The following is a 20,292-nucleotide window of genomic DNA, read 5'->3' as shown; positions in this document are numbered from 1 at the left end:
CATCTCACCTTTTGCTGCATACAGCTTGGTCGTCTAGACTACAACCTACCCTCCCCTGACTCAGTTTGCAGTAAATTAATAGAAACTGGCACTGTAAGGTATAATGTATCTGCAGACATCTACTCTTAGGCAAAACAAATCATGTCCTGGAAGTGATGATTGATTTCTACTGACTATAGTAGGCAATTTAGTTTACTACTTCAGACATTAACATTTTATATCTATCCAGGTAATTTCACTACTAATGCCAAATTAAAAAATCATTGCAATAAAAAAAAGATGCTCATGGACTTCATGGAACCATGAATCATGTCTTCCCAGTACAGATTATAACAAGCAAGAAGATGCAAGCAGTTAATATGTACTTTACCAAGTATTATGCATTATAGAGATTTTAATTTAAAGTGAATAATCTTGTCTTCTGGAACATTTCCAAAGTGATTCCTCACTTTACCTAATGTGTTGAATGCAAAGAATAAAAGACATGAAAAAAGAAATTCAAGCCAGAACACCTTTCTCATTTAAAATAGGAGTTAGTTCATACTACAATGGTGGAATTGGATCAAAGGATTTCTTTTATTCAATAAATGAAAGAAAGAAACTGCATCACATCCACAAAAGTAGACTTTGAAGAAAAGAGCTAATGAATGCACGACCATACACCAGAAGAGAAGTCTTAGGTCAGAAAGTATAATTCTTTGTAATGAATCTATGCAACATATATCCAAACTCGCTGAGAATACAACAGTTCGCTATAAAATTAAATGAAAAACATATTTGAACAGACTAAAGAAGGCTTGCTTTTATAAAGAAAACATTGCATATTTTTTCTTATCCAGCACCAAACTTTTTAAAAACCATTCACCAGATATTTCAGAAGTAACCACTGAATAATATTTTTCAGTATTTTTTTAGGAACTTTGCTGGAGACTCATAGTATAATGAAGCAGATTCTGGAGAGCTTTTAAAATACATATACATTATGCATATTTGTGTAATTAAATCAGTTCCCATTTCTACAGTAAATATCAAAAGATTACATACCTGCATTGGTTATGGATTCTACCTGGGTGAATGCTAATATAGGGTGACACAGTTTTATCCACATAGGATCCAAACCCAAGTCGAAAATCAAGAGAAATATTCTCCATCTTCTTAGATAAAGCAAATCCAACGGAATTTAGTTTCTCTATATTGTTGTGCATAGAAGCTGAGACATCAACTAAATAGTAAAGATCCACAGGGTACTTCTCCAGAGGATGAACTTTTAATATAAAGCTTGCTTCACTTCCTGATTCAAAGGAAATAAATAAATTGACATACTGTTTTTCAGTGTACACTCTCAAAAATGTATTACATTTGCAGCAACCTCAGCACAAAGTTGTTTGTGTCGGCAAACAGAAAAACAAGCAAATAAATAAGAAAACCTCCCAAGAGTAAATGAAACCTTGAAGCACAGTTCAAAAATAAGCCGTAAGGGAACTCTTCTTAGAAAACATCTTGCCTTTTTTCCTCTTGCAGGAGCATTTTGTGAAAATCTGACTTCTCTTCATTTCCTTTGAAATTCTGGGTTATGCAATCCCTTTGACGTTGTACTAAATAGCAGTTACAAGTGAAAAAGGACACAGATTTGCATACAAATTGTGGCCAGTCACTTCAGGGCTGACACTTGGAAGTATATTAATGTATCCTGCAAACAGCCTATCGTGTGTGTATAAAACTACACCTTTCTTGAGAAAAGCACAGCCTGAAAAATTCAGGTAGGTTAGACATCAAGCTTAGACCAATTTGTTTCCAAAGATTCAATGAGAAAACTCAGTAGGATCAAAATAAAAGTAAACAAAGCAGGTTTTAACATTGAAAAAAAAAAACAGAAAAAAATGGTCCCCTCCTTTCATCTCAAGACAATAAATGTCTGTATTTCCTGCAGAATCACTTCATACGTGAACTGTGTCAAATTCTATCAAAGATCTGACCCAGAAATGTTAAACGTGCAAAGTACATTTTAAATAGGCTATCTAAATATTCTTTTCTTCCAATATTCTTCAAACATAATCCAGCTGAATATTTCAGGGTGCATCTTTTTTGGGTCTCACGTGAAGAAAACAGAGTTTCAGTGTATAATAACTTCTGTTTCCTCTTTGCCAATGTAAATTGAACTATTTTTTGTAAATGACCTGGCTGCATACAGCAAGTGCAGCTTGTGTTTTCACTCAGGTAAATCGTGACAGTTGGGTTTCTTGTAAATTGTGATAAAAAAAATGGAATGAAAACAAAATCATCTTTGGTCTGCTTACTGTAACAATTTTATGTTTGTCCCACTATCACCATACATCAATGTATTTTCCTGGGGACTAAAATGCAGGAAGAATGTCTATATATCAAAAGTTATTCTTCTGTAGTTCTAGAAATTTAAGTCTTCTGCCTCCTTCAAGCAAAAGCTTCAGCACAGCATATAGAACCGTGAGCTTAGTTTCACGGTTCTATTTCATTTTGCTGGCAAAATGGTTCATTAAACCAAAGTTTAGAAAGCAAAGTGCTTTCTATGAATCCAGTTGTGTCAAAGCCTTCAGAAATAAATGTGATTGCAGACATTTCTAGAGCTAGCTCAGTTACCGATAGCATTACTCAGTGCAAAGCAGACCATCCGTCACTTCTTTGAAAGGAGAGTGGGGAAAGGAGAAGTGGTGACATACATTGCTTTTTCCAGTTTAATTATTATAAAGACAGAAAACTAGAGTTACTTAGTGCTTTGAGCTCCTGCAGTTCCTTTCTTTTTCCTTGTACTTAACTGAAAATTACTTATATACAAAGACTGATCTTTGATACAATTAAAATCAGCAAGATACAACAGTAGTTCAGACTTCTCATATTAACTACATGTTTTTCTACCAAAAATTGATCAGTTCAATAGAGGGGAAATAGAGGTATACTGAAAACACCCAGGTCCATAAAGAGACATGTAGATTCTGCCGGGGCCAGGTGTCTCGTGTTATAAATGAAATGTTAAGCATTGAATATCTAAGTAATCTTTATGACTCCAAATTCATTCCTTCATATTGGCTGTGGTGTCTACACAGTTGCCTAGTAAGTGCACTTAACTATAAGCAAATAATCGAGAAGCTAATAAAGTGATTAATTTAGGAATTAGAAATTTTAGCCCAATTTACTTACAGTAAAGGACACATTTTATATGGATGCAAGGGAAAATTAGTTTTGAAAAGAAAAAGAATCACAAAATCATAACAGAAAACAGAAAAGACTGCCTAAGATCCCTTTTACACTTACTACTTCATCATTTTGACCTTCAGCTGTGTTTCACAGAAACACTTCTTGCTGAAGACCGTACTTGAATGGGAGCAACACATTCATAGTCCTACAGTCCTTAGTCCACAGTCCTACAGCATCATTCTTCAAAATAATGATTCCAGCAATTTCTTTGAAAATTGTATGTATTTAAATATTATTGTATTGTGTTTTAATTGATTATAATATCAGTGTTAAAGAAAACCCAACCTGGACGCAGTTGGACTGAAACTCTTCCTGGTGTCACTTGTGTATTTGTTTCTTGGTCACCGGGTATTGTAACATGAACTGTGGGACTTTCTACAAAATCCGACTGGCAGCCTCTTTTCAATAAGTTGAAAACAGTGTCACAGCGTCCCTTCTGTGTTGAGTCAGCCATGAAATCCTATTTTACGAGAGATAAAAAGTACAAAACAATTTGAGCTGAAAAAAACCCAACTGTAGTATCTTCAAAGGAAAGAGAAAAACAAACTAATAGTCTTTGAAACAATAAAACATGCTACTATAATTGCATAAATAGTAGAAGTAGCTCATGGAAGCCATATGTTTTTAATAAATGTAATGACAAAATATTTAAATTAGATGTTAATATAATTGCTACAATGACTATTTTTCTATAAAGGACAAAACTTTTGTGTGAGAAAGAGGATCTTGCACAAACAGAACAAGATGAGGAAAAGGAAACTATGTACCGTCACTGTCACTAAAAAAAGTTCTGTGCTATGTTACGAATTAGTTCCACCAAGAAAATGTCATTGACATGATTTCTAAGCATGTTTACTGTCACAGTAACCTTAGGCTAGTATTTAAAACTAAAAGCTAAAGTAAAAGCTTTTTCTCTAACCTGAATTTGACAGTCACAAATTTTTAAGCTTTACTCTGTAGCTTGTACAAGTCAAAGACCAGACGGACTATATCATTTCATTCCCTAGAAAGAGGAATTTATGTACAACAAGACTGGAGAGTTTAAGATGCCACCAATAAGAAAAAATCCTCCGTAACAACAGAAAAATGGTTAGTTGTAGGATGATCTCAGAAGCAGTGAAAGGGCAAAGTTGCCAAGATTGTGCCAACTTGAACCAGTGCAAAATTCCTTCCTGACCACAAATCTGGTGATTAGCATGATCCTGATCATGCAAAGAATAAAAAAGGCTTGACAAGATCCTTTGTGCTCTTTGAAGCCGTTAATCCATTGCAGCCACAGCTGGAGACCAAACAATGGACTATCTCTGATATTTCAGAGGCAGATGGGGAAAATAATAATAAAAAAAAATGCCACGCAGCCCACTCCATAATAGAGAATAAATTGTCACTCAGATCCTGAAAAGACCAGAGAAAGCCTCTGAAAAATGAGACTTGTCACTCATGTGTCTTGTTTTCTAAGTTCCTACTTTTTTTCTTGTAGTCTACCTCTGACACTGTTTTTCCACAACCTTCTTTAACATAGACAACAGAAACTACTCTCTTAGGTCTCTGTTATTTATACATGCTTTTTGGTTTACATAAATTTCAAAAAGTTATATTTTTGAATACCCAAAGCACTTATTTACTCTCATTGTTATCACTGGAAATTAACAGACATATAGCATTCTCTGAAGTTCACTGTGTGAAAGCATCTCAAATGCTCCTTATGGCTGCTTTTATTATTATAATATAGTGCAGATGAAACAGCCACACTAAGTTGAAAACTGATCCTGTTACTTTACTCTGAAAAATTTCTATCTGAAATGGGTTTTGCTATTCCACAAACACAGATGATGTGTAGGAGAACTGACTGTCAAAGCATGGTGTAAAGGGGTTTGAGAAACCTCTGCCTTCCATGAAAGTCTCTTAGGACTGATGTGAGAAGTAAGGCACAAGAAGCAGAGCAGAAGTCAAACCCAGTCAGATCTGAGTATCTGTTTAGAAAGAAACCTTCTACAGCTCCATAGCACTAGAAGGATGAGAAGCACTACTCCATGATAAATACAGACCTCGCAGGATAAAACTGTGTCTTCTGTAAGTAATGACATCACGTGACAATAAGGGACCACTCCACACTGTAAGCCATTGTGCCAAGTACATATGCCCTAGAACTCATAGACAACAAGTTCTCCCTGCCTTCATTCATCCTTGCATTATTTATACTTGTTTCAGACTAAGTTAACCATTCCAAGACAATGTATCTCTAATAAAGTTATGCTAGTATTTTGTGCTCTTTATCTCTTCTATGTATGCCCTAGGAATTTGTTTGCCTTCTGTGTTAACCTGAAAGCTACAAGAAATGATTTGCATATGACCTTGAAGAGCATATTAGCTTACAATTGTCAGTGACATTCTTAAAAACCTTGCTCCTCTGAACTGCTTAAAATGGTCCAACATTACTTGAAATCACGTAATCATGCTTTTTTTTTTTCTCAAACAAAAAATGAACAAAACCATATTCTCACAGTTGTCAAAACAATACCAATTTCAGCATAATTCTTCCTAGCTGAGATTCGTCGTCTATGACGAGTCTCAGAACCAATAGTTTCAGATGTCAAAATAGAAAAGCATCATTTTTTCCATTTGCGACAGGGGGCATAAAATGCAGTGAAGTCAAAGCTAACTCCACTGTTAGTAAAACCTCTTGCTAAATACAATAGATATATATGTATAGACTTGCTCTGATATATGAGGACTTAATGCAAATTACTGATAAGTAATTTTACTTTTGATGCCAAAAACTGTTGAACTCTCAAAGTTATTATAAATCTGCCAAACCTGTCTACAAAGCAGATGGAACACATTAAAAAGTTCTCACTTTATTTAAAATTACTGCAATTTTCCAAATAAAAGATTGTATTTTCTCCTTTGGAAATGAAATATATTTCACATGACTTCTTAGGTGCTGTGTCCAGAGGACATTTACAGATTTTCCTGCTATTTCTCACTATAATCAACAGTTTAGAAGTCTTTTATCTTCATAAAGATCATGGGCAACTAAAATTTAAGGTAAAAAATAAGTAAGCAAAATGCCATACCTCCTGGGCACACCATCCACACTCTGGACCCAAAGCAAGACACTTTGTACATGTTACTGCATTTGAAGTGGCACATCTGTTTTCCGCTGCAATGAAATACAAAACCAAACATTACATGATTTATGAAGGTATGGGGGAATTGTAAAATACCTAATTTCAAAGCAAGATTTCAAAAATTGCTTCACCAGATTAAGACTGATGACAATGTATCCAAACAGAAGTAAAACAGACCAAAAGCAGCCTGCTGAGGGAATACTTACAGCATTTTTGGTATCTACAGTTTAGAACTGTATGTACACATAGTATAAAATTCATTCTCATGGCCAAATTTTTTAAATCCTGATATAGAATAATTTTGAAGTGAAAGTCTATCTTTGGCACGTACCGTGCTGATCTACTGCCCAACAAAAAATGATTACCAGGTAGCTTATCTCTTTGTAGACATTTTCATTTTAAGTTATTTACATGTGTCTGAGTCATTCATTATTCACTCTTCATGGAACCTAAAATATTTTCTCACCTTCTATATTTCCCCCCTACATACTCTGGAATGAATAGTTTCCCAGAAGAGGCAGATTTCTGCTTTTTTTCTTTGCAGAAGCCAACACAAATTTATCCAAAGCAGTGTGTCACAGACTGAAGACATAATTCTGTACTGCCAACAGCAAAAAGCTGTGCCCGCAACAGGTCAACTGGTGAAGCCCTTCATACCCTCTTCACACCTGTGCTTTACAGGTCACTGCTCATGTTACTAGTATTTTTGTGTCTCTGCAATGAAACTGGCAGCCAGAACTGAGATGTCCTTTTCTTTTGAGTGAGACATCACATCAAAGCAGTTGGAAAAAAGCTTGTCATCTGAAGTTGTGAACAAGTGTTGTCTCTCAGGTTACTTCTTTCCAACCTGCCACAATACAAACCATCTCTCTTTCTAGAGCAGTGAGAGCAACTTCTCACAGTGAAAGGCAGCATCAGGAACATATTTAATAAAATTCCTTTTTAAAAAATCTTTCTTTGACCAATTTCAGCTATGGATCCAAAGATGAGATTCCCTACTGAGCTGGCCCTCTGAAGAACAGATGATTCAAGGAACTAATCATAGCTTGCACATTATTACCATCAGTAACATATGCACCACCATAAGTATTAGCAAGACAGAAAAGCATAATAAAGCACAATTGCAGCACTACACTGATAACAGGCTTGAAGCAATTCCACTGATTCCAAAGGTCAGACTGATATTTCATATAAACTGCTGTTTACAATTTATGCCATGCATAGAAAAGAAATATATATGAAAGGAAGAAAAACACTTACAGATGTGATTAAAAAAACACCAAAGCAAAACAAAACAAATAAACAAAAGAAAACAAGCTGAAAAGGAGCCTAGGAAGGCATAGGAAAAGAGAAATAATATTTAAAGAAGTGGGCAGGGATAAATGCAGGAGGGGATGCTAAGGAGAGAGAAAAAGGCAGGACAAAATCCAAAAGGTTTTTGCTTGTTATAAAAACAAACACAGCAAGTTTGATTTGGATGGGGTACCCTAGAAAGCTCATTTGGCAGTGATGCAAGAAAACTTCTTTGCATGTGTAAGAAGATGGCAACAGTACTGTATGTACTGGGGTCAGAAAGAGCAGAGCTGGAGACCATGAAAGAGTTACTGCAGCCATTGGGCAGAGGGATATTAGGATCCCAGGTCAGTGCAGACATGCACAGAGCTGCGGAGCTTAATGTTGACCTGCTCCTAGCCACAACTGGTAAGCACAAAAGCCAGGTGAAGACTTGCTGAAGGAGTACAACTTACAGGAATGCAATTGTTCTTGGGTCAGAAGCATCACTTCCATCTTCAGCTGAATGCCAAGTGAAAGATGCGTTCAGTAGAAGTGACAAGAAAATACAGGAATTGCTGATTTTCAGCACAGTGGTGGCTAAAGAGTAGGATGGGACAGAAGGGGGAGATGATGCCATGAACTTTGAGGTTACCAAGCAAGCAACAGCCACCAGAACTATTCTAATACAAATAAACGATTGACAGAACAAAGTGAGAGATCTCTGCATCTAGCTAAAAAGATGAATAAGACAAATCAACTCCTGGTCATCACAATCAGTAAGCCAAAGTAAACTAAACAATGAGTTTGACCTAATTCATGCCCTATAATAATTTCCGATCCTAAAACACATAATCCCATAACACAATGTACTCTCACAAATTCTCACACTTCTGAAAACTGTTGAAGATGTAGCAAGACATTCACGTCTTCCTCTAATGTGCAAACACTAAGAAGTGTCTATGACTGGAACAGATATAGTATTTCCATTAAAAAACTGGCTGAAATATAACTGTCCCAGATTTTTTTCTGTGTGGTTTGGTGCTGAATCTTTTTTTTTCTGTATGTTAGGTATTGAATCTACTGAAGTCTGATTTAGTATATAAATACAGCTTTTCCATTAAAAGATAAGGTTTCCTTTGTGTTATTCTAAGAAGAAAAGATCTTAAAATCCAGTTGGGTTTTCAGAGTGATCAAGAAAGATGAAATGCTTTACCAAATGAGGTACGCAGTACTGCTGGATGCAAATCTCTGCAGGCAGCTCTCCACTCTCCGAGCACCATTTTCGCAACATGAAGTCACGCATTGGCAATTGACAGGCTTGGTGCCACTGGCTCCAAAAAATGATTTTTTTGGAATAAAGAGAAACTTGAAGAAGGTTTATTAGTGCCTGAGACACATTCTGGCTACATCACTACTGTAGTTCCCAAGCACGCAGAACCTTATAGCAGTAACATTTATGGAAATGCTTTCATTCACCAAATATTTATTATTTGGTTATAAATGTACTCTAGTATACTATTATACTCAGTATAAACTTCTCAGTTTATTTTAAAAATCACATGCTAGAGCAAGAAACATTTTTATATGAGTTGGCTCAACAAAGAACTGAGATTTTTCCTGCCACTTCACCAAAAAACAGAGTCCAGACAAGACTGAGTTACTGTTCAGCCAAAGCTAAGGGCAAGTTTCTACTGGCTTCACTAGAACTGATGTATGCCAGAAGCTATTTTCAAAAAGGGCCAACCTTTGTGCTGGGAACTGCACAGGCATATGCATGTAATAAAAAATGAGTGCTGGAGGTTAACCTGCCCTTTTCTAGCCTCCCCCACATCATTCAACTGTGCTCCAGCTACTAAGCACAGGTAGGACAAGCATAAACTTCAGCAACAAGAGGAATCAAGGCTAGACAAGGATCGAATATGTTATGATCACATCCTGCCTCCCTATTATGAAAATAACTTTATCGCAATCAGAGCGTTTATCTGAGAGATGGAATAATATTAATGTGTTCTAGGGTTGGAGTGAATGCTAAACAGGTTTTCCAACAGCCAGTATGTTGTTCACATACATCCAGGAACTGAGACGTGTATCAACTTTGCTGTAGTTGCACGTTTATGCTGTTTTTGGAGTGCACGCTCTTTGCTTTCTTAAAACAGAAAGCCAAAACATAACTAGCAGCTTATACTCCCCGATCATGGTCCTCAGACTGCTGAGCACTACTTAAGGCAAGATATAACATTATCTCACCTATACATATTTTCCCCCTTAAAATCTGCGTCCAATCTTGTTCTGTGTCAGCAGTCAGCCTGGCTGCCCATCTCTTCTGATAATGTGCCTTCAGCAAGCAGCACAGAGCCTTGCTTCTGAGGGAGCTGCAGCTCACACAGCGCCCTGCAACCACCGCCACCTTTCTGCCCTTCCCCGGGCACTGCACGAGGCAACTCCTACACTGGGGACAGCCACGAGCTGCCCCAGCTAATGTGCAGCTTCTCCATGCACTTTGGCTGAACGCGCAGATACAATGAAAAGCATTGTAAAAATGTTAGAGTGGGAATTTTTTCCATGATTATTGTGTCTGACACTTTCTTACTCAGATTACAAGGAAAAAAATGAGAGCCTGTGCTTTAACCACCAGTCCCAAAACCTAATCCTGGAATTAGGGCTTCATCCCCCCTTTTTCCAAGCAAGCAACAAGCAAAGTCTCTTTGCCTCTTGTGCACAATGCCATACTTCAAAAGCATGCTTTGTCACCACGTTTTCCCAAGAGGGAAACAAGGTATTCCTCTGAATAGGAGGTCCTCTCCCTCATCCAAAAAATATTTCAGTTTGAAAATTGTAATCTATTATGATTCAGAATAAATTCTTAAGATTACTTGAAAAAAATTACCAGACAACTTTTCTGCTTTCTACTCTCCTGTTTTGTTTAAATAAGAACTAAGCTGTACAGATTTGAAAACAGGTCACCAGCGAGAGAAGAATCAATAGAAGCCCAGATACTAAACCTGGGTATATGAGATGTGCATTCTCTAAGAAAAATGAGGTGAGCAAAATAAAGGTGCAAAACATGACTGGCACTGTTCATAGAACCACTGAATCACAGAATCATGAAGGTTGGAAAAGACCTCTATGATGATCTAGTCCAACCATCCACCCACCACCACTAAACCACGTTTCTTAGTACTACATCTAAATGTTTCTTGAACACCTCCAGGGATGGTGACTCCACCACCTTCCTGGGCAGCCCGTTCCAGTGCCTGACCTCTCTTTTGGAGAAGAAATTTTTCCTAATATCCGACATAAACCTCCCCTGGTGCAACTTAAGGCCATTACTTCTCGTCCTACTGCTAATTAACTGAGAGAAGAAGCCAACCCCGTATCTTGCAAGGGGTCTACCCCTACCTGTTAAATCCTCATCCCTGGAAATATACTTCTGTAAACATGGCAAGTGAATAAAAACACCTTTCCGTTAAACAATCAATCAAACAACAACAACAAAAACCCACCACCTTTTACATTATTTTTCTACTAGTCATTAAAAAAAGTAATAACCAAGAGGTACAGTGTTCCCTAAAAGAAAAGCAGAATACCCTGAAAAATAAAACCATGATGCAGTTGTAAAGATAAGAGATATAAATGACACATAAATAAGAAGTATAGAAGTATACATACACATCTGGGCATCACTAGTGAGCGAGTCCTGGTGGCCATTATGGATCCCCACACCTTATTCCTCCAACATCCTGGGACAGCCCTGGGTTTCCTGTCTTACTCCACATTACCACAAGAACACATTACTCTACGAGCATGAAGGGTGTTACTGAAAGTCACACCAATGATTTAAAGGGCCATCAGAATGTCAAGTAATGCATCAGCATTAGTACATCAGAGTTCATGCCTGTGCAGACTGTGCAGCAACAAACCCAAGACTTTCCTTTTATGCACATTGTGCGAACTGAGAATAACACCACTCAGGAGAACTGATGCTGGGTTTCAGTTGAATAAGGCACAGGGAGATAAGAAAAAGGGAGAGACCCCAAACTACACAGTATTAGGAAAGCTCTGACAGAAAAGGACACTGTGGCGAAGGCTAGCATGTGTAACATTGAAGCTGGATGTGCTGGTGCTGAATGCTGTGCGATGGCACATGGGATGGAGTTCCCCAGCATGTATGTATGGGGTGTGCATGCTTCCAGAATTAGGAAATGAGGCAAGGCTTCAAGGAGATACTCCTGACACCTCCCTGAGCCAACATACATCTTCCTTAGACTCATCTGTCTGGGAGATTCAATGATGTGAATATTGCACATCATTCAAAAGGAAACTTTGAGAACAGAAGCCTCATACAGATTCATATAGACTCTAGTTTTTGAGAGTAATGCATAGATCTCGAGAATTTCTTCTTTTTGTCAGAAAGCTGCGCATAGTATTTTGGAAAAGGTGCTACAGAAATAGTTGCTGGTGTAGCAGTTGGTGCTCACAAACACAACATCAAATTGCAGCCTCAAACACGACCTTGGATGTGGGAGACCGCTACTGAGTACTCCAGATCGACTTTGTTCCCAAGCCACAATACAGAATGAAAACAAGGACTGTAACCTTGAAATTTTTCACAACACAAAATTTTTGGTTCTTGTCCAACTCTACTTGCAGCCTCTCCTTTCCATGAAACTTCCTGCTTTTATAGGAGATAGTTAAATTTTGTTGATGCAACTCATGCCTGCAAACAATAAGTCAAAGACTATTTGGTTTCTGAAGCCAATCTCTTCTGTCTCTGGCAAGTAAAAAAACACAGGACAATTTACTCTGATTATACCATTACAAGGGACTCATTTCCCACAGCCATTAGCTTTTATGGCACAGGTTTGATAGCCCTGTCTGAGCAGATTTGCACCAGTAAAAATACAAAGCATATGGAAGCAGAAGTTTTAAATCTTTTTTTTTTTTTTAATTAAATCCTTTGATTTAAAGGGAACTTCAGGATGCATGGAGCTGTGTTAATTCCCTTGTTTCCAAAGACAGAACATGGACCTGGGAATCATTATACTCTTGTCATTTCCAGCTGCTAGGATCACCCTAGGAGTTGGCCAGCTTGGACACAGCCATGCTGCTCTCACAAAGCCTGGAACTGCTGCTGCTGGACTTCAGGACTGATTGCACCGCTTCTGTGTTAGCAAGCATGACTGGGAAGTAGCACATCAGCAACACAGAATACCTCAGAGCTATTTCTTCACAAGGAGCATCATCACAGACTGTCTGATCCACAGGTTCTTAGTCCACAGCAATGCAAATAACTCACTCTACTGATTTATCTGTATACATTGTGTATTGGGATAAATTTATTTTATATTCTAGACTGTAATCCTCAAAGCTGAATATCTACAGGATCCAGACCCTCAATGCTGAGAACAAAATGATAACAAAATTATTATTTATAGAAGTTTGTTCTAAAACAAAACAAAAGCCTCAAACCACTATCTGCTTGCATATAAACCCAAATAACTGTGTGTATTAGTATAAAAAGAAGGCAAGCCAAGGTTAAAAGAAAACATCGAGCACATATTACACAGATGACACTCACAATTAGAAAACCTCAAGAATATGAAATTAAAGGCTGGTATCAAAGAGGGCAACCACCCCTCTTGTGGATTTGTAGTGTGGGATGCCCATCTTCTGGAGGATCCCAAATTCTGGGGGAAGATATTTTCAGCAGGGGTATTTAAAAATGTTATTGCCTTCTGGAATACAATGTGTTAGCTCTTTGTTATGTCAGTAATTTGCTTTTCAATAGTTTTGAATCTTCAAACATAGTCATTGGACATGAGAACAATGGAATGTGGTAAAAACTTTCTGGGATTTTTTTTAAATTTTTTTTTGTTACTTTTATTCTCCTTGAATGCAGAAACCGTTGTCTTATTTTAAATAACTACAATAACACACCACAAAACACTCAAGATACAGTTTGATGATTAACAGCTGAAGCATGAGTCCTTCAACTATGAGTTAAACTGCAGTGTTTTTCTGAATATAAACATAAAAACTGGATGAACACAAAAATCTTTTACCTGAATGAGAAACTAACTTTCTAAAACAGAAGACACATACGTTGTTCACAAACATTTAAAAAGAAAAAAAAAAGAAAGAAAAAAAGAAAATAGCAACTATACCTGTCTAGAAACAGGCAGTCACCAACCTCTATTTTAGGTTTACATAATAAGCCTGTTAGGTTTTTATAATTTGTGGGTAAAGACTACATAAAACATGACTGCAGGCTGTAAAATGTGCAGACTTGCATACTAACTCTAACTACTGGTGCACATATTCTGTTTGACTGCAAGCTTCTGCTTGTGATTCTGCAAGTAAGTACTCACAAATGTGAATGCCTTGCAGGTGCAGTTTAAATGCTCTGTAAGGGACAGCCTTCAAACATGCAGCTTTGAGACTTTAAACAGGTAGTTATTTATTTCATGCTCTGAACTCACACCACAACAGTTTTGACAGCAAAATGCAATTCAAAGTTTTGCTTAGATTGGAAGAGCTTGCTTGCTTATGTCATTAGTTTTATTTAGATCACTTTGCACCATTCATGCCAGAACAAAAGTTGACTCAAGTTTCTTATTTCCTGGGAGTCCTGTTTGTACAAGGAGATGGGAGTCTTGCTGTGTTTAACTTCTAGCTGTCCAGCAAGAACCTCATACCTCAAAGAAACAAGTTGTCTTCAGCACAGAACTAACCTGTCACCCTGCAGAGATGAACTGGACGTAAATCATATTCTTAATTATAGTACAGCAAGAGGAATTCACTATGCCTCACTCACTTGAACACCGAGAAAGAAGGGAATTTATTTTGGAGAGGAGTCACTGATTTAATCAGATTTGGATGACTTTTGAGATGCCACCATACATCATGCAGCTCTATTCACAACACAGCTACAACAACAGCAAAATACCAAAAATACTGAAGTTTTAAGACTCAATAACATAGTGCTGCTAACAACATCCAAGTCATTGGGCAGAGAAGAGGCCTTAGGAAAATCCAGCACCCAGGAGCATTGTTCCACCTGCCTGAAGCTACAGAATTTCCCTCCTCCAATAATTACAGTTCAAATCCCTCTCTTCATGTCTTTTGGTAATTATAAATACTTCAGACTCATTACTGTCATCACAGTTAATAGCAGGCTGAAATTACCGCGGGCATATGACAATGAAGTCATGGGAAGCACAGAAACATATGAAAAGAGTCAATTATGAACTTTGCAAACTTCTGAATTTAGGTAAACATAGGCTCAGTGAGAAGCTGCCTTTTTAGCAGCTTTCTAATGCTGTAAATTCCTGTCATCCTGAAATACATTTTGCTAGAGGGGTTATTCTTGTTTTGCCACCAGAACAAGAGGGAAACCTGAATGCCTGGCAAGAGCCTGGCTCTTCTTCTTGAAGAAAGGTTCCATTACAGTGGACAGTGAACTAATTCATTAGAGCCCTATTTCCCTTCCAAAAGCTAAATAGTCTAAGTCCATTTATGTAAGCCATAAATATACATATTATTCCTTAATGAAGTTCAGGTAGCTAGGGAAGAATAACAGACCATATCCTCTTTTGTCCATCAAAAATTATGCCTATTTAAGCAGATCAAAAAGAATTATTACATCTTTCCCACTGGTTAGGCAGAAGTCAGCAATTAGTCATGGAGTTTTAAAGCAGATTTTGTTGGAAAGATGGACATAAGCATAAACACCAAGGCCTGAAGAGTTTATTAAAAAAGAAAAGAATTGATGTTCTCCAAAATTTTGTTTTCAGTACATTCAATTTGAGAAACTATCTTTATAACAAAATGTCTATACTACCAGCTACAGAAGAAGCAGTTCACATATATAATTCTTGAAAATATAACGATTTCAGTGTCATTAATGTATTTTAAGAACATTGAGCACACTCAAAACAAAGACATTCTGTTTGTCCTTCCTGACAGAGCTCGTTAAATCAATGCCTAAGACGCACCTATCCCAATACCGAAAAAAAACCCCACAGTTTTGCTATAGGTTTTTTAGATGCATATTGCATATTCATACAAAAAAAAAAAAAAAAGCAGCTACATACAGTACATATTTTATTAGTTCAACAAAGTTAATGTTTCTCACTGTGGATCTGTTGCAAAGATATGATATCTCTAGCTTCTACTAAGAACTCAATGTAATTTATGCAATTTGTAAACATGGTGTCTTACAACTTCTACTGTAGATTAGCAATACTAATTTTCCCAACTCCAAGACACATTTAACATGTACATCTTATTGGTTTTTATTTTTTTCTTTTTCTTTCTCAGTCTTGAAGTTGTCTTAGCTTGGTAACTCCCTGTTCATCTACACTAACACCTAGAATAGATGTGGTTTTGTCTTCAGGAGTCATTCATGTGAAAAGTTCCTTGATGTTCTTATTCTATGACTAAGTTCTTTTCAGGAACTTGAAAAATACTGCTTGCATACGGGTGAACCATATGGTGAAGCACTATGTTTTAATGTTCTGTTTATGTACGTTGAACATACAACCAGATGAGGATTTATTTGATGGAGATTTTCTTAAGCTTCCATAGGCTTCCTTAAGCTTTACATTCTAACATCCTACTGATGCTCTGAAGAGGTAAATCAAACTTAAATTGTACTTTAATGAAAAAAAAAATTTATTCATCCAGGCCTCTTGATTAATGAAGTGTAATTTCTACCTGCTCTGGTGTTACTGCAGCTCCAGTCCTTGAAAGCTCAAGGACCAAAGAAGCTACTGCCTCTTCAAAGTGCTATGAACAGTATTCCTGCTGCACGCAGTCTTCAAGCTGCCTTCCCTACTTCCTTCAGCAACATGTCCATAATAACATAGAGCCAACCTTCCTGGTGCACCTAGAGTATACTTATTGCTCCCCTAGTAAACTTGGTAAACTGCCCATCTCCTTTCTTTTCCCACAATCACAGCATCTCAAACATCTGTAGCATGGAAACATTGTAAATGCTACACATGCAACCACCATTTCATCCAACTTGCAAAATACATAAAGAACTACTGCATTAAAAAAACCCAAAGAAATTAATGAAATTGCAACAAGTGGTGAGAAATGTGCAAACTACAAAGTAAATTTATGCATACCGTTGGCATAATATGCTCCTTAGGCAACATGCAGGTTAGCAAACTTCCTCCTCGCTATTCATCGGAAGTGCAACCTACTGCCATATTCTCTCTCAAACACTCAGTTTGGCTTTCCCAAAGATGATCTTATACCCTTAGGGAGCAGATCACCCACACAGGCTCAGGAAATTTAAAATGGGTTTTCTCTTCTCCTTGGATTGCTTTAAGACTTAGGAAAAGTAGAACTGTCTCAATGCTGAATATGCCATGCAACACAGCTTTCACTGAGCCCCCAAACAGAAATGGGCTGGCACAGAAGAGAAATCGACAGACACATGGTTAAAGCTACCAAGACATAAAATTTATTTTAGATTTTTTTTTTTTTGGTGGGGGGGGGCAGTGTCCATGGGGGATGGACATTTCCTGATGAGCTCTGTTCAAAAACAGTTCTTTCATGTGTGGTTTGAATGGCTTTTTCTACTCCACTGAGAAGTGACACAGTGATGATCTATGAAACTTTGTAACTAGAATGAACACACATGAGAATCTGATGTGTCAAGACTGGCAAACTACCAAAGAACCAGATGATAGAACAGTAATGGATTATGTTTGGCATCAGAAGTCATGCTATTTGGATAAATCAACTAACAGTTGTCCCTGCTATCATCACAGATCTTCTGCTTCCCCCCAAACCCCAGCTGGTCTTTCCAAAAGATACTATAAAGAAGACCAAAAATGCCAACTTTCAAAATGTCAAGAGATTTGTCAACCGTGACTGTGCAAAAGAATTGTCATGTGACTATTCTTCAGTTCTTTAATTGAGGATAAAGATCATCAGGACTCACATCACATGTAGCTCTGCTTCCTTGAGTTTCACAGAAGAATGACTAACCCAGACAGTTTTGAAAGCATCAAGCATCTTAGTATTCAAGCTTTAATATATGTAAAAACTGCTTTTTTTTTTTTTTTTTTTTTTTTTTGAGACAGTGCTGGGATGTTAACCAATGTCCTCTGTTAACCTGGACTAGTCAGTCATTCTACAGCATTTTAGCCTTATGCATCCCATATGGTTATACAGTAGACACAAGACTTGCATGAGGTTACCTTCTGAAAGAGCTGAGCGAGCTGACTCTGCACATAAGTGGAGAAGTTATACAACCAATTAACACAATGCACGCATGTGCTCTTGCTGTAGAATTCAGCTTTTATTCACTTTGCTGGTTTACTTCTTTACGAGTTTGTCAGTTTTTAGTGTCCCATAATAAATATGCGATCTGTGTAAATCACTATAACACAAATTTAATTTTGAATTAGTTCCATTCTTATGTCAGGTACTTGTTTTAGTTGGCTTAGTGAACTGTAAATTCCCTTCGGTAAGACTTAGTGAACAAGGGACCCTTTGTGGAAGGGAACAACACTAACCTTTTATCTGAGCTTACAGAACCTTTAATTTGGGACTTGCAGCTTTATAGTGTTGTGAGATTTCCTTCAGCACTGCTTTTAGCTGCAAACCAGGGGCTACGCTCTGTCTTTACTTACACCCAAGTAGTGACTCACATCTCAAACTGCACTTTGCAGAACAAACACTTCAGGTAGCATAAAACTGTACATTTTTCAATTAGAAGAGCAAGAAATGCTTCAACAAGAATGAATACATTTCAGTCCCATGTATGTTTCATATTCATTCCAGTTCCTTTTAGAACTGGAGATTCGGAGCAAGAAATTCTGCCAAATGTGCACATAAATAATCTGAGCTTTCTGATGGCACGGGAACAGTGTGATGCTCTTCTCCATGCCCAGTGCTGTCAAGGCAGAAGCACGGAGGAGTGGCTGCTTCAGCAAAGCCGTGCTGCCAAATAGCTGTACATGGAGCTGCTGCCCAGCACTTCGCTAACAGCAGCCTGCAGAAGTTCAAGGAATTCAGGTGGTGCTGCGCTGGTGCAGAGAGCTAACGCAGCCAAAAGTAAAATGAACAGACAAGGAAATAAATTAAATAATAACAATAAGCCTCCAAACCTCTACCATTTATGTGTACTCGAGGAAAAAAAAAACTCTTCTCGGTTAAACTATAAAGTGATTATGCATGAAAGAAAGAATTCAGTGTGACTTTCAGCTTTCACGAATTAGCAGAAATTTCAAATACAGAGGAAGAGAGCAAGATCTATCAGAGCTGCAGACTGCCGGATCTGGTAGCTGTTGTCACAATAAACATGTAACCCACAACTTACCACCCATGTGCATTCTCACTGTCAAGCACAACAAAGGAAGCGAGCATCTTTTGGAGCAAAAGCCCCACGCACAGTCTTCGCCTATGTCATGCTGTTCTCATGCCTTATTTGCATTGTTGTGCACCCAGGAGCAAGCACACCACTGCACTAAGGCACAGAGCTCTCCTCTCCATAAAGTTTCAATTAGTTTTTAAACTCAATTACACTGCACAGAAAAGAATCTGGAATGCTGGATGAAGCTGTCATGTTTCATAAGACATTTAATAATATTATATTTTATTTTTCCTATTGACATTTAGTTTGGTTTTGAGCTCAAAATATGAAGCCAAAAGAGCAAAATAAATTATTCTGTGAAACCCAACAAATTATTCCATTGTTTTTAAAAGCACTGGGCAAATCCCACTGAATTAGGCATGAATTTGTCACATATGTAGGGAGGAACATAAGACTAATGCATTGTTCCCATTACAAATCTTATTTTTAAAGGTTACAAGTTAATATTTTAAATTAACTCCAGGCTTAAGCATGGAATATGCATTTATTCCACGAAGGGAAAGGAAAAAAAGGGAAGGTGGCTGACAACTTGATCTGCCTTTCGGTCCCCGCTGGTGGAGCCGGATCCTTGAGGAAACATCGGACTAACCTGAGTGCTGCCTGACACAGGAGGTGCATCTCCTCGGCCTAACCTGACGGCAGAGCTTCGAGAAGCCCTCCCGCAACTCGAAGAGTCCCCCACTCTTACCTGAGCCTCCACCGCCCCTAGCACCGCTCGTGCCAGCGGACCGTCAGCGTGTACCGATTGGAGCAGGTAGAGGAAAACAGCGTCCCTTAACTCCGTACCCATTTTCAGCCCGCGCTGTCAAACCGAGCGCTACCCGCACCACCCACCCGCCCCGGGGCCGCAGCCCCGCCGCCTCCCAGCTCCCCGCAGCCGGGCCGTGCCGGCAGCTCCCGCAGAGCCGGACGCGAGCAGCGGCCGCTCCGGCCCGCCTCCCCTCCCGCACCGCCGCAGGTACCCACCGCCCCACCTGCCCGGCCATCCCCTCCGCCCCACGGCGGCCGCCCCGCTCGGGCATTGCGCGGCGAGCAGCTCGACAACTTACGGCGCTGGCAGAGTCCGGGCACGGCCGCCAGCAGCCGGACCGCCCCGAGGAGGGCCCCGGGGCCGCGCTGGCACTTGGGCACGGAGACGATCCCCGCGGTGAGGCACGCCAGCAGCGGCACCCACATCATGCGGCGCCGCTCCCGCTGCCGCTCCCTCGCCCTCTTCTCGGGGCCGCGGCTCGGCGGCGCGGCGCGCTCAGTCCCGGCCCCCGC

At 38.7% G+C, this 20,292-nt stretch overlaps 1 protein-coding gene across 6 annotated transcripts in view; it reads right to left on the bottom strand.

Annotated features, from left to right (window-relative positions):
- Positions 1 to 20,292, bottom strand: part of ITGB8 (integrin subunit beta 8) — a 53,389-nt gene that overhangs the window by 31,745 nt on the left and 1,352 nt on the right. For 2 of the 6 annotated variants that reach the window (XR_002435121.1, XM_021386842.1), the window contains exons 1-4: positions 20,079 to 20,283; positions 6,309 to 6,394; positions 3,517 to 3,691; positions 1,045 to 1,291 (exon numbers count right to left, since the gene is read on the bottom strand). Coding sequence is in view for 4 of the 6 variants with exons in the window: in XM_021386842.1 (XP_021242517.1) it covers positions 1,045 to 1,291; positions 3,517 to 3,691; positions 6,309 to 6,394; positions 20,079 to 20,208 (638 nt within the window). In the remaining 2 variants the exon portion in view is untranslated. Of the gene's footprint in view, positions 1 to 1,044; positions 1,292 to 3,516; positions 3,692 to 6,308; positions 6,395 to 20,078; positions 20,286 to 20,292 lie in introns of those variants that run through there. The other 4 variants (XM_021386841.1, XM_021386844.1, XR_002435122.1 and 1 more) reach the window with 3 other exon arrangements.

This window comes from Numida meleagris, chromosome 2 (genome assembly GCF_002078875.1).
Source record: "Numida meleagris isolate 19003 breed g44 Domestic line chromosome 2, NumMel1.0, whole genome shotgun sequence".
Lineage (NCBI taxonomy): Eukaryota > Metazoa > Chordata > Aves > Galliformes > Numididae > Numida > Numida meleagris.
The sequence above is the reverse complement of the archived record's forward strand: the minus strand, read 5'-3'. Positions and strand labels throughout refer to the sequence as shown.